A 13,915-nucleotide genomic window follows, 5' to 3' on the forward strand; every position below is an offset into this window, starting at 1 on the left:
TAATTATAAAATAATATGCTTATTGTAGTAAGTGTAAATGTTAATTACTAGTAATCTGATAAAATACAATCATGAAAACCATTTTTTTTGTGTGTGTGTGTCTGTAGGTTAAAGCAGACTCAGGTAGTAGGAAGCTGGGTGTTCTTCAACAGGCCTCACGTACTGTTAATGAGAAGGCTGCTAATGTGGTGGCATCCACCAAAACGGGACTGGACCAGATTGAGGACAAGGGTCAGTGTGATGTCACTGGGTCATATCTACTGTTTTCATTTCAGTAATAAACACAGGGTGATGCTATAACACCGAGATCATTCACAAAATAAACAAGTTTTTTTTTCTTTTTGTTCTTGTGTGGATATTTAGACACCTTTGATTTCTCTGGCATGTCTCTGATCAAGCTTAGAAAAGAAGAAATGGAGTCGCAGGTTCGATTTGTCAAAGATTTACACTAATGAATAAATGTATAATGAAACACGAAACGTAGTACATGTATGAAGATAAACCAAACAGCACTTCTGTGTGAAGTAAACCTGATATGATGCATATCGTTTCAACTCTCAGGTGAAGGTTCTGGAGCTGGAGTCCATGTTGGATAATGAGCGCCTGCGTTTGGGTGAGCTCAGGAAGAAGCATTACGAGATCGCAGGCGTCCCACTGGAGCAGATGGAGCAGAATAATGGACTACAGAGCCCTTTTCAAATGACTGCCCCGTCCTCTCCCAAACCATCTAAACCCGGTGTAATGAAGAAACCAACGCTTGCCCAAAAACCCAACATCCCTCCCAAAACCACAGTAAGATGGACATTTTGCAGCCTGAATTTATACAGATTTTAGGAGTCGGCTATGGTGATACATAACTTTATATCACATTGCATAAACTATTGCTATCTTTTCTGTTTCTTACAGTATAGATCACATCTGGGTCAAGATATTTGAAGGACGTGTCTAGAATCAACATGCATCATTTTCAACGTCCTCTTATGATCCACGACTCTTAAGTTACTTCCTGCTGTAGCTTCAAGGTCAAACTCTCATCGGTTTCCTGAAGGTTGTTTTTTATGTGAAGCTACAGTATTAGGTGTTCTTCATGTATTCCAAATCTTTCTGTTTTTAAATAACTGTTTTATTTAAGTAAAACGTAGAATATAATAGAGAAAATAGTGAGGAGCTTGCTAACCTCAGGTCAGAGATAACATTATTACAGTGCATTTTTAATTTGTGAGTGAACATGCATACATTATTTTGTATCTATGATGACTATAATATGTTTAAAACGTCTTCATGTTACAATAAACTTAAGGGTTATATCATGGTAGGAGATGAATAAAGTAACACTATGTGTATATCTATAGAGTACTGTATATGTCGAGCCTTTTTAATCGGGAGGTTTTTCATTGAATCAGGGTGAAATGTCTTTTTCTTGATAAAGTCCACATCTATATAGATTATATTTTAGTCATGTTTGACGTTTCCTTGTAATAAATGTAAAATGATTAATAAATGTTGAATGTGTGGATAGCAAAGTGGATATGTTTAAATTTACATTTGATTAAAGAAAGAATAATTCATCATTAAAAGTCTTTGTGTATTTTACTATTATTTTAGTAGTTTGTAGTGATTTCACACATTTTGTATTAAAAATATATACGAAGTACTATTTTCTTGTAGCTCACATAGCAGAGCAAGGTCATAGGGTTCGATCCAAGAACCACAAATATCAACAAATATAGATTTATTTTGCTTTATTTTCTTGTTTCATCTATTTCAGTCGGTGAATGAACTTTATTCTTGTTTTTGTTAATGCATATTACAAGATAAATGAAGATTTTGCCTATTATTGTAAACAATAGTTCCAGTGGATTTATTACAGAGCTGTTTACTGGAAAACCCAGTTAAGTTAGTCACTAACTTAAGAAAGCTGAAGATACATTAATGTGCCCTCGTGATGTAAGCGTGATTTCACCTGTCTCAGGTGACTACACGACCATGACTGTGTTCCTTAAAACCATATTGCACCAACTACCCATACTATTTTAGCAGGATGCATAATATGCTTGTTGATACCCAGACAACTCGCTTCATTTCCTCAAATGTGACGTTTACTGCAAAGCATAATACTGTACATAGTTGCATAGCTATGTTAAAACTTTATTATTGATTAAAAAACTATTATTTATTAAAGCTGATAAATTGTAGGCTTATGTATTACCATATTTGCATTACCACCCGGCAATTATTTCAGTCATACAGTCCTAATTGAATAGGAAAAGACAAATATCTCTAAAATCGCTGGATTAGTTACAATTATTTTTTTGTATTTCCAATCAACCATTTTATCTGAAATAAACACTACAATAAATTATATTTTTGCGCTTAAAACAGCCTTTTCTAGCTTGCTACCTTAGCTTGCTCTAGTCATTGCGCATGCGCAAAGAGTCCCTTTATCGATTTAATTGTCTCGTTTTGCTTAAAGTTGTGTATGTCTACACTAGCGCGCCCGTACCTATAGTTACACTTTTATAACCTTTTATAGTTATAAATATGCAGCGTGTTTATACCAGTGATGTGCTTTTTATACTAGTGATGATATTTTTTTGGATCTTTTCTTTTTTTTATTCATTCAAAGAACAAGAACATTGCATACATACAAGAGGATTACAATGTGCTTATTTAACATTCAAAATAACAATGGATCAAATAAAATAATAAAAATTTTTAATTAACAACAACATGGGGATATTCTACAATAATTAAATAAAAGAAAAGGTTTCAAAAATGTTATATATTCGCTTTGCTTTTTTATTTTTTAGACTTTTAATAGGTTCAAAATAATTTCTTAATTCCATCTAAATAAATGCTGTCGGGTTTATTGTTTGCACATTTTTGTTTATGGATGTGAAATTTTCCATATATAATCAATAAGTTGATTAACAAGTCTTTCTCCACACAGTTACTTTTATAATACAAAAATATATCCTTACCAGATAACCGAATTTTTTATTTTGTGAGTTTAAATATCAAGTATTCCACATCAATCCAAAAAGATTGAGTAAATATACATTGATAAAATAAATAAATAAATAATAATAAATTCTACTTCCAAATGACAAAAAATACAAGTAACCTCCATATCTCTTAAGAATCTTTCACTGAATAAATTCAACGAACCAATTTATAAGTAATTTCTTTAACCTTATTCGTGAGACAATATTTTTTCCAAACCTCTTTCCATACAAGGAGTTCCAGTATGGTTCACGCCTCGGACTAGTGACGATATTAAATGTGTGCTCTCGCGGTACTTAAACGTCATACTACGATCGGTCTGCGCAGCGCTTTATGAAGTCTAACATACCGAAAGCCAATCTGAAAGAGGAAGTTCCTGGTAAAGTTGTGATTGCGCATTGCCGGTGAGCTCAAACTCGCCGAATCTTTGTAAATAAACACTTTCATTGATCCGGGGTGTTGTATGTAGACGAAAAAGCTGTTTTTAGACGAAGATGGTAGAGCGGGAGGACAGTTCACCCCTGCAGGCTTTCGAGAAGGACGCGCTGGATCTTACAGTTGAAGATGTCTACGATATCTCTTACGTGATCGGCAGGGATCTGTTAAAAGTGAACACAGGTGGTCGGGAATTATCAGATTTACAGTTTAAGATCGTCCGTGTGCTGGAGATGTTTGAGATGATGGTGAACAAGTACAACCTGTCTCTGGAGGAGCTGAGGATGGAGAGAGATAATCTGAAGAGAGAGCTCGATAGTGTTACATCTGAGGGATCAACTAGTCAGGTGAATGCTTTTATATGCTGTGATAGCGTTTAATACGCAATAAATAAACACACATACTAAAATACAGCATATGCAACATGAAAAAACACTGAAGCATACTTTTCAGTAAATTGTTGTATATTATAGTATGTTATGGTCATTAACGCATATTGTTAATGTATACTACTACAGTAACGTTATACTGTAGTATTACGTTGATAAGCTGTATTAAATACTGCAGTATACAGTTTAACATTTACTATGGTAAAGTTCAAGACACTAAAGATTTACTGTAACGTTAGTAAAATTCTAAAGTATACTAGCCTACTGTGTAATGTCATGTGACGTGTAAATGTCTACGGTTTTGTCAAAAAGTCTAGCGATTTTATAATTACTATAGTAACTACATTGTTACTACAGTAAAACTGTGGTAACCGGGTTTTAGCCAACAATGTCATATAAATAAAGAAAATACAAAATATCCTTATGGAAATTAACAATGTTTTCACTACAGTAACTATAGTTTACCTATGGCATTTGTTGTAAAACTATGGAAACCACAATTTTAACAGCTTAACCTATTTGTAGGAAAAACTATAGTAATAGTAAAAGCAATGGTAATCAGTCTGCCAATAAAACATGTTTATTACACTATAATAAAACAGTTTGACTTGTTTTAGTTCTTTTACAAAGTTAAATAGGAGTAATCACAGTTAGTTTGGTGGTAACTATGGTTACCGTTTAAAAGGAGGCCTCAGGTCAACAAACTTCACCAGGGGTCCGAACCTGCTGCTTTTTTGTAGTATTTTATTTAAATTGACCTTAAAGTTCATACTAAGGTCTTAGTAATTACTAATTAGTGTTTTGGTTTCAAGTTAGTTGTATCAAACATTTGACAGGTTTCCGGATTAGTAACTCAGTCATTTTAAAAATGTGTTCAATTTATTTTAGGAGAACATCGGTCCAAACAAGCTTATTGTGGACTTGAAGGACCCGAACCGACCGCGCTTTACCATGCAGGAGTTAAAGGAGGTTCTTCAAGAGAGGAACCATCTTAAAGCTCAGCTAATGGTGGCCCAAGAGGAACTTCAGCTTTATAAGAGGTGAACAACTGTTCATAATACACTCGACTGAGTAGTGTAACTAAATAGATGGTAGAAGTTTGAGAGCCACCTTTAGTCATTTCCTGGGTACAGGCTTTAAAAAGATAATATTTGTTGTTGACGTCAGCGTGTGTCATGTGCTTGCAGTGGAGTCCTGAGCTCAGAACAAACCATGGTGGAAATAAACCTGGACACCCCTTCACCTTCAGAACCCTCACCAACAAACACTGTAGAGGACAACAAGGAGAAGAGCACCATTCAGAAACTGTGAGTCATTAAAATTACCTTCACACTTCCAAACTCATTTGGAAGACTGCGTCCTCTTGAGGTTGCATACGTCGTGAGAAAAAAAGAAAAAAAATTGTGATTACGCTTCACAAGAAAATAAATGTTAATTTTAAAATGGCTTTTTACTTGAAATGTGATGGCTAAAGCTATCGGATGCATGCGTGTTGTAACACACACTGTTGTTACACTGTTGTTGCAGTTACGCGTCTGGACCACTGATCTATATAAATGACTGGATTGTGCATGACGTCACACTTGTGAAGCCACCGCGCCGCCATGTTGGTATACCCAAACGTTCTATTAAGTCAATGGACGTTATCAGATTTTAATGATAAAACATCACTTTACTCGTCTTCGTTTTTATATCTTAACTTACAAGTAACCTAAACTTATTTAGAGAAATAACGCTGACCGTCACAGTGTAGCTGAATGTCAAAAAAACCTTTATTTATACCCATGTCATTAACAAATGCAACAGACACACTCACCTTAACGTTTGTTTATAAATCCATTATCCTGCCCGATTAAAACATAAACATCGCAAATAACACCAGAATTAACAAATAATTAACGTACACATATCCTAAAAATTAACCCTGTGTAACTGATACGCTGTAAAGGGGGTAAATTTTGATCATGATTTTGAATGGAAGTCAATGACGCTCTCTGCCGGTTGGGTATACCAAGATTTTGGCTCGAACTCTGCGCTGGCTTCACCTCACGCAGTTACGTCAAGCGTTCTATGCGCAATCCAGTCATTTATATAGATCAGTGGTCTGGACAGAACTTAACTTCCTGTCTCTGTACTAGTGGCTAAACTAAACAAATAACCTGGTGGAAAATAACCAATGTTTTGGTTTCCTAAAGACAAGGTGAGACGGCGATCATGGATCACTGCTATATGAAGGGAGGTTTGGCTGCCGATCTTTAAAAATAACATTGTATACATTAATTTTACACAGTATTGTTAGCTCATTGTAGTTGTTGATACGCTTTAGCTATGTTTTAACTAAAGTAATGTACTTGTTATTTATTTTGCTTGTGCGTTCGCGCACACGTAAAAAGCAAACTATACTGCAAGATAAAGTATTCCGCATGCAAATGTGACCTCCGAAGGATGCAGCCTTTAAAATGAGACACTGGTTATGTAAATATGACACTGAATGTTCCTTTAGTTAGATTAAGGGTGTTTTCACACCTAGTTCGTTTGAGTCCTCCAAACGCTCTCAGACCAGTTCAGGGTGTATATGTGAACAAACCAAGTGAACTCAGACCCCCCTAAAAGGACCCAAAAGGGACCCCGCTTTTTGGTTCTTTTTGTGGTTCAATTTCTTTTTGAGATGTGAAATCAATGAGGTCCGGTTCGCATGTTGTTTTGACATTGTATCAAAATCAACTGCTGCACAGAAAGCTGGGGTCTGAGTTCTTATGAAGTTGTGATGTGAACAAGAAAAGGTCTGAGATCACTTCAGTTCTGAAGAGGACCAAAAAAAGAACTGGGTCCTCTTTTGAGTCCACTATATTGTGAACCCCAAAAGGACTGAGATCACATTCGGCTAGTTCCTTTTCTGGTTCACTTTAAGTGAACTGGGTTTGGATCTTTTAAAATGGACTATATGTGAAAACACCCTAAGAAATCACAAAGAACAAAGTCAAGCAGGTACAATGTTAGAATAATTAAATGATTTGAATAAATGTGTTAATGTAAAAAAATTATGTCATTTATATTTAATGTATTGCTAGTGGTTACTTTGTACTGTTAACTTTGATAGCTGTTATAATCATAAAATATAAAAATAGTTAACTCTACAGGTTTTTCAATATTATCAAATTAGTTTCTCATTTTAATGTTTGAGAAAATTGTTTGTTGTCTTTTTCAGGTTTTCATTTCGACAAAAATAGCCTGTTGGCAAAACCAAATGTAAACGCGGCACCTCTTGTCGAGTGTGAAGTCAAGGCACAGAAATAAAACCAGCATCTTGTTCCTCAGTTTAACAAACTATAGATCATGGTTCAAGACACAAGAGACCAAATAGTCAACAAACACAGTGGTCTGAAATATCTGATTCAGGTAGGGTTTGAACCTGTGCCGCCCATCTTGACAGTGTTTTTGTTGTTCAGCCAGTTTATTTCTACACTGAAATGAATCATTAAGTGGAAGATCATTCACAAGCAGGACTACAAAATGTTTTCTACCTAAATCGATATTTCATGTCCACATTTATACCTGGCAGCACGTAAGCAGGATATTTTATGGTACGGTCCTGCATTGGGGTATTGATTTTACTTTATTTTCAGTGTTTTAATTGTATGTTAGCTTTATATTAAAAGCATTAGTACTAAAACGAATGCACTAAATATCTGGTATATGAAGTGATCATATGGTGAGTGTATAACCTCTAAATGTGTATTAACTTAAAACTACATTTTTAAAGTTCACTTGGCCTTCACAGTTTGCTATAGCCTTTAATGAACTTTTCAACAACACCATGTTATTGTATTTTAACAAGCAATCAGTTGTGAATCAATAATGATTTGTATTAATTTGAAGTATTGTATTAAAGTTTTTCTTATTGCAATTGAGTAAATGCTCCCTCATTTCAAGTCACTTGACAGCTCATCTGAAACGACAATGTTGTTACAAGAAATCCAAGCAACTTGTATGCATTTCCAAGTCATGTACTTTTAATGCATTTAAGCACATCTTAAAAGATAAAAGTGATTCAATAAAACTAAGGGCTTTCATCCTTAATCACGTTTCAAGAACATCCAAATTGACAAAAACAAAAGTGGAAGATCATCATCACACTCATCTTATGATGTAATAACACTTTAAAAAAAAGTTGCAATCAATAGGAATCTTATACCATTTTCATATAGTTCATTTTACAGTACAAAAATCTGTAACAGTGGACTTTAAAACAATTAGGCAACACAGATCATGTGACACATCCATACATTAATTACATCGAGTTACTGCTTAAGCCACGGATGAGCTTCAGTTGCTTCTTTACTGCGATCTCCATAATCGTACAGCAGCTCCTCGTCTACTTTAATGTCTCTTGAAGCCAGCAGGATAAGGTGAGGAACTCCATTTATCTCATGCAATTTGGGCTGAAGGTTGCCATTCTTACTGTGATTGATCAGTCGGCCCAGTCGACTGGTTTCTTTAGTCGCATCCACACTAGGAAATTTCATGAACACAAATAATTACATTTTAAAGCATTTCTGAAGCAAATTCAAAGCTTAATTCCACAATTAAGTGTTAAAGCATTTTTACACATAAGATGCCGTTTACACGGTCATTTTTCCTCCTAGAGTGAATAGACCTTTATGTTGGAAGCTAATAAGTTGAAAATACACAGCAAAAGTCACTCACCAGTAGGTTTTGTCGATGTGACGGAAATAAAACATATAGCAGCCCGTGTTGGGGTCTTGAGCATACTGAGATTCTTTCGCCTTAGCGTCGGCGATTTCCAGCAAATCACCGTGATACTCCACTACAAACTGACCTCGCGGAAACTCTCTGTCTGCAAAAATCCCTCGTCCTTTTCCTTCGATATATTTCACCTAATTAGACAAACACAAGTTTAATAAACCTTATGATCAAAAATGGCAGACAGATATTGTAGCTCAACAGGTAGTACACGTTGGCCAAAGGTTTAGTGTACAAGAAACAACGTGATATAAAGTACCATAATTACTGTAAGTGTATGCATTATGCATAAGGGTTTATGTAGATCCCAATTAAATTTTTACCTTAAGCCCCTCTTCCACATTGTTTTTGATGAGGTCATCAATGTGTCGTTGTTTTTCACACTGAACAACACAAGACACACATGGTTAGGTCTTGATCAAATACAAATTATAGTAGCTTCAAAATAATTTAAAGGTGCACTATATAGATTTTTAGTGGCATCTAGCAGGTAGATGGTAGCCTGGTATAACCAGACTCTCGTACATTCATTTCATTTGTACAGAGAGTCTGGCCAGGCTCCATTGCAAAGCGTTACTTCCATTAAGGAGGGTCCATTGTTGAAGTTTAAAACTATTGGATATGCCCAGAGTCACTCAGGATCTGCCAAAGCCAATCGCTAACCAGCTTTAACTTCTGTATATTCGGCAACAACGGACCGAATAGCTTTTCTCACGTCTTTCTCCGCTGCCATTACTGAACTACAACTCAAACTGACGCACGACCTCAACGTGATCGTTCTTATGCTGCATTTACACCAACCGCGGTAAGGGCGTGAAGCGCGAGTGATTTCAATGTTAAGTCAATGTGAAGACGCGTTGACGCGCATCAGGAGGTCCCGCGGCGCGGAAGAGGCGTTCGGCGCAGAAGACGCGTATCCGCCTCTTTCGCGCGTGAAGCTCGGGCGAAAGGCGCGAATTGAGCGTTGTGCGCGGTACGCGCGGTAAGCGCGAATGGTGCTTTTTGTGCATCTTGCGGTTCATGCGACTTTGCGGCTGACGCCAGAGTTGAAAAATTTGAACTTTGGCGGAATTTCGCGCCGCATTAACCTATCAGGAGCCTGCTTGCTGCTGTGGTGGCAGCCCCGCCCGGAGTCACTCACTCAAGCAGTCACTCGAAGCTATATGACACAAGTTGTTATTTCTATAGAGGAGACAAGAATAAAAAGGACCTCGCTTGGAAGAGTGTCAGTAAGGACTTTGGGCAACTTGGTAAGTTGTAATACACGCTTCATTTTGAGTCATGTGACGTTTATCTACCCGCGCCGTTTATTTTTCCCCATAGTAAGGTTACCCAATACAAAACTGGTAACTCTCTTGATAAATGCACAAGTAACATCAGTCATCTTGCAAACAGACACTCGCACAGCAGTTGCCCCTCCCACAAGAAGCGGATTTTGCTTCGGACGCGCGTCAAATGCTTGCTTTTTCCGCGCGTCTACTCCGCTCTACACGCGCGAATGCATCCAAATTGTTCAAGCGGCAAACCACGCGCGGTAGACGCGATTTTGACGCCCAAACCGCGTTTGGTGTAAACTCAGCATTAGCCACCCCCATCTGTTCGCTGATTGGTCCTGCAGATTTTTGCAGGAGAAAACAAAACACTATAGAGCCATCCCAGATGTACTGCTGAAGCGAAATGAAAAATAAGCGGAAGCACGTAGGAGGGCGGAGCCAGGCTAGGTAGATGGTGAATTGCAACCAACGGCTCAGTCCACGGCTATATAATTAATACTCGAGCAACCCTAGTGCACCTTTAAATATTTAATGTTTTTCAATACAATATGATGTCATCAAAACACTAACTAGAACAAACAAAGTTTGTTTTCGACAGCACTAGAAATTTTGGAGATGTTTACAAACCGTCAGCTCAGCTTTGCTTTTCCTGCAACTTCGTCTAATAGGAAAATAATCTGTGACCTTTTGATTCTGTTCAGAAGCGTTGACTTTTACTCTTAAAATAAAACACAACAGGAGACACAAATACATTTTTTTGCATATGGAGATACTAAGATTTGATATTTAAAGATGGACATAACAAGACGACTTACTTTTTGCCTTTTGACTTTTTGCTGTTAATTCTTTGTCCAGATTGTGTTTGTTTTCTCGTCTCAGAATCCCGGGGCACAGCAGTTTGATCATTAGATGATTCACTCTGTGTATTTTTAACTTGTTTAGGTGGGTTTAACTCAGCTGCACCTTTGACAATAAAAGGAAATCAGTCAGCATCATGTGAATTAGCGGCTTCTGCATCAGTACAGCACTGTACAGTAAAAAATGTATCATTTAGGGTGACATCCACTTTATACACGTCAACAAAAAATACATGCTGCAAAATGCACCGCAGACCATTAAAAACAGAGTCCGGCATGGTAAAGTGTATGACTTTAATTGTGTAAAAAACATTTGAGCACTGCATATAAAAATACACCAGTGTTTTATTACTACAGAGGACAAACTGTAGTGTTCCTGTATGTAACTCAAATGCAAAGTATTGTATTCGCAACACAAAGGTCTTGAGTTTGAATCCCATTCTTCATTTATGTTACATTTATGGCTTTGGCAGATGCTTTTATCCAAATAAGCGATTACAGTGCTTACAAGGTATACATTTTTCTCAATATGGGTGTTCACTTGTATCAAACCCACAAACCTTTGGCGCCGTTTGCTCTACCACGAAGCTAAATAAACACAAACCGTTGCCAACATTACATTTATGCACCTGCCAAATGCATAAATGTAAATCTAGACCACCATGATGACATTTGTACATTAAGTATTGATGTATTTTTCTAATCTTTACCCTGTTTATTGGTCTCATTAGTGCTCGTTGCTGAATTGTTCTCATGTAATGGGGCAAGAGGGGAATTCTTCAGAGGAGAGCGGAGCTTATTTAGACAACTGGTTATTGTTAACTGTCCATGGGAAGCCTGAGAGAGAAAAGTAGAGATTTAATTAAAATCTTACACACACGCACACGAAGCGAAAATGTTAAAGATAAAAAAATTCGACTTCATGCGACGCTGCGCGGACTGATGGGAGCACGACATCAAAGTACCGCGAGAACGACGCAACAACACAGAGAATCCACAATTGCGCATCGCTCTCGCGGTACTTTGATGTCATCGCTTTATGAGGTCTTAATTTTTATTTCTGCTCCAAACAAACTCTAAACTATGATTTTACAAAATATTATTTAAATGATCAATTAAACAATATCAAACAACAACAACAAGCCATAAGGAAAATTAAAAATGTAAAAGCATCTCTCCTACCACAAGCTGTCCATGTTTGTTTTCTTTTGCGTCTTTCTCAGCATGTTCGCTTACACTGGCATCTCCAAGTTTTGGTTTGGTAGAAATGACCGTTTTCCGTTTCCCTAAGGACAAAAAAACAAAGCTTGCCTATGTGTTCATGCACACAAAAACAAAAAATATGCAAGTTTCGATTTTTATTTCATTAACAAGTTCACTATTTCAACTTAATTAAGTCTGTAAAATACGCGGCTACATTGTGTTACCTTTTCCCATCTTGGTTTTCTTAACAAAAAAGTGCCGGTTTAAAGCTCCGTGTACTGTGCAGCGTGCTCTGATAAACAACAACTACATGACAGACTTCCCGAGTTTTAAAAATCCACCTTACCATTCATTGGCCAAACGCGAGTGACGTCACATAACACAGCCCGTCAACAGAACTGCGGCCGCGTTCGTACCGTACCTACACGCACACTTGCCTACTATATAGTATGTAGACGATGATATACTACTGCACACGGAGGACATCTGCTGGTACAACAACCAACATGGAAAATACTGTAGTAAATATTACTAAACGTTGTTAATGTTAAACCTAATACAGTATTCAATAGTATTCATCAAATGATAAACTGTAGGTATGTAGTATACTTTTATATACATTTTTAATTGAGGATGTGTCAGTTTAATGGAAAAGATATGTGCATGTATGACAATGTTGATAGAAGATCTTCAGTATAAAGTCATTCATAATATTTTTTTAAAAATAAAATGTGTAATTATTTTTTATAATTATGTTGTTTTATTATTTATGAAATTCTATTATATATTAATTCTGAATTATTTTGTAGTATTTCTAATAATATTTTTGTCTACAAAGGTCATTTCAAGCACGCTTTCAAAATAAAAGATTGCTACCCTCACAGATTTATTGTATATGATGACTTTATACCTGTGGATATGGTGAGATGAGATCCTTTTTTAAAGCGTGCATTTCACAAGACATTTTTAATATGTCAAATAAATCTTTGGTGTCTCCAGAGTACGTAAGTGAAGTTCTATCTCAAAATACCCCATATAGCATGTTAAAATAGCCACTTTGTAGGTGTGAGCAAAATGTGCCATTTTTGGGTGTGTCCTTTAAAATGCAAATGAGCTGTTCTCTGCACTAAATGGCAGTGCCATGGTTAGAGTGCAGATTAAGGGGTGGTATAATCCTTTTCTGACATCACAAGGGGAGCCAAATTTCAATTTTCTATTTTTTCACTGCTTGCAGAGAATGGTTTACCAAAACTACGTTTTACACATCTTTGTGCGTTAAGCTTTTAACACATTATGTGTAATTTTAACACATTATGTGTCATTTTGTGTTGATTTTGTGTTAAAATATAACACAAATTGTGTTAAAAGTAACACAAAATGTGTTGTTTCAATAATAACACAGTGATGGGTGAATTCTGGGACAACGCATTTAGTGTGTCGTCCCACAATCAACACTAATGTGTTGTTTTTAACACATTAGTTCTAAGAGTGTACAAATTCCACCATCTAAATAGGGAATCGGCATGGCGCGAGCACAACTTGCTTTTATAGGGGATGAGACTCTTATTGGTTTATTGAGCGTTATGCCCGAAACACACCCATAACTCATTACAATAATAGTAACAACCCTTTTAGACTGTGCTCTAGGCGCACAAACCATTTTCCCATCGGTAAATTAGCAAAAGTTGATTAAGACACCTTTTTAGACCATTAGATTGTTAAAATAGGGCCCTTGGTCTCAACACCCTCTGGTCTCGGTCTTGTCTTGGTCTCTGCCCCTCAAAGTCTTGGTCTCGACACCCTCTGGCCTTGGTCTTGGTTTAGGTGGTCTTCTTGACTACAACACTGCCAATAACTAATCAGCCACAAATAAGAAACAAATCATATTACAAACACCAACCTAACCTGGTTGTTCCAACAAGGTTTAGTTACATTTTTTAAGAAATTAATTAAATCCAATAAAAAAGTTGTTTGTTAGTCATAACTTTAC

At 36.5% G+C, this 13,915-nt stretch overlaps 3 protein-coding genes across 3 annotated transcripts in view; 2 read left to right on the plus strand and 1 right to left on the minus strand.

Annotated features, from left to right (window-relative positions):
* hip1rb (huntingtin interacting protein 1 related b) overlaps positions 1–1,578 on the plus strand; it is a 54,216-nt gene extending 52,638 nt beyond the window's left edge. The window contains exons 30-33 of the mRNA XM_065284491.2: positions 108–231; positions 364–425; positions 562–792; positions 907–1,578. Of these exons, the coding sequence (XP_065140563.1) occupies positions 108–231; positions 364–425; positions 562–792; positions 907–936 (447 nt within the window). The 3' untranslated portion in view covers positions 937–1,578. The remainder of the gene's footprint in view (positions 1–107; positions 232–363; positions 426–561; positions 793–906) is intronic.
* A 1,752-nt stretch (positions 1,579–3,330) lies between these two features.
* rilpl2 (Rab interacting lysosomal protein-like 2) lies at positions 3,331–7,656 on the plus strand. The gene is made up of 4 exons (XM_065284494.2): positions 3,331–3,785; positions 4,716–4,867; positions 5,015–5,134; positions 7,036–7,656. The coding sequence occupies exons 1-4, from the start codon at positions 3,498–3,500 to the stop codon at positions 7,055–7,057; spliced, it is 582 nt and encodes a 193-aa protein (XP_065140566.1). The 5' UTR covers positions 3,331–3,497; the 3' UTR covers positions 7,058–7,656.
* A 209-nt stretch (positions 7,657–7,865) lies between these two features.
* On the minus strand, positions 7,866–12,242 carry kmt5ab (lysine methyltransferase 5Ab). The gene is made up of 8 exons (XM_065284493.2): positions 12,150–12,242; positions 11,905–12,008; positions 11,433–11,559; positions 10,681–10,828; positions 10,493–10,583; positions 8,915–8,974; positions 8,535–8,725; positions 7,866–8,339 (listed from the first exon to the last, which is right to left on the minus strand). Exons 1-8 carry the CDS (start codon positions 12,157–12,159, stop codon positions 8,129–8,131), a joined length of 942 nt encoding a protein of 313 aa, XP_065140565.1. The 5' UTR covers positions 12,160–12,242; the 3' UTR covers positions 7,866–8,128.
* Positions 12,243–13,915: the final 1,673 nt, after the last annotated feature.

Source organism: Paramisgurnus dabryanus, chromosome 5, assembly GCF_030506205.2.
Source record: "Paramisgurnus dabryanus chromosome 5, PD_genome_1.1, whole genome shotgun sequence".
In the NCBI taxonomy this organism is placed as follows: domain Eukaryota; kingdom Metazoa; phylum Chordata; class Actinopteri; order Cypriniformes; family Cobitidae; genus Paramisgurnus; species Paramisgurnus dabryanus.

Bases quoted from the DNA above. Each gene is read 5' to 3' on its own strand.
- rilpl2 (XM_065284494.2), top strand. From the start codon at position 3,498: ATGGTAGAGCGGGAGGACAGTTCACCCCTGCAGGCTTTCGAGAAGGAC. The intron at 3,786-4,715 runs GTGAATGCTTTT...AATTTATTTTAG, and splicing joins CTGAGGGATCAACTAGTCAG to GAGAACATCGGTCCAAACAA. The intron at 5,135-7,035 runs GTGAGTCATTAA...TGTCTTTTTCAG, and splicing joins AAGAGCACCATTCAGAAACT to GTTTTCATTTCGACAAAAAT.
- kmt5ab (XM_065284493.2), bottom strand. The intron at 10,829-11,432 runs GTAAAGATTAGA...TTATTGTCAAAG, and splicing joins TAATGAGACCAATAAACAGG to GTGCAGCTGAGTTAAACCCA. The intron at 8,975-10,492 runs GTTTGTAAACAT...TGTGTTGTTCAG, and splicing joins AAAGCAAAGCTGAGCTGACG to TGTGAAAAACAACGACACAT.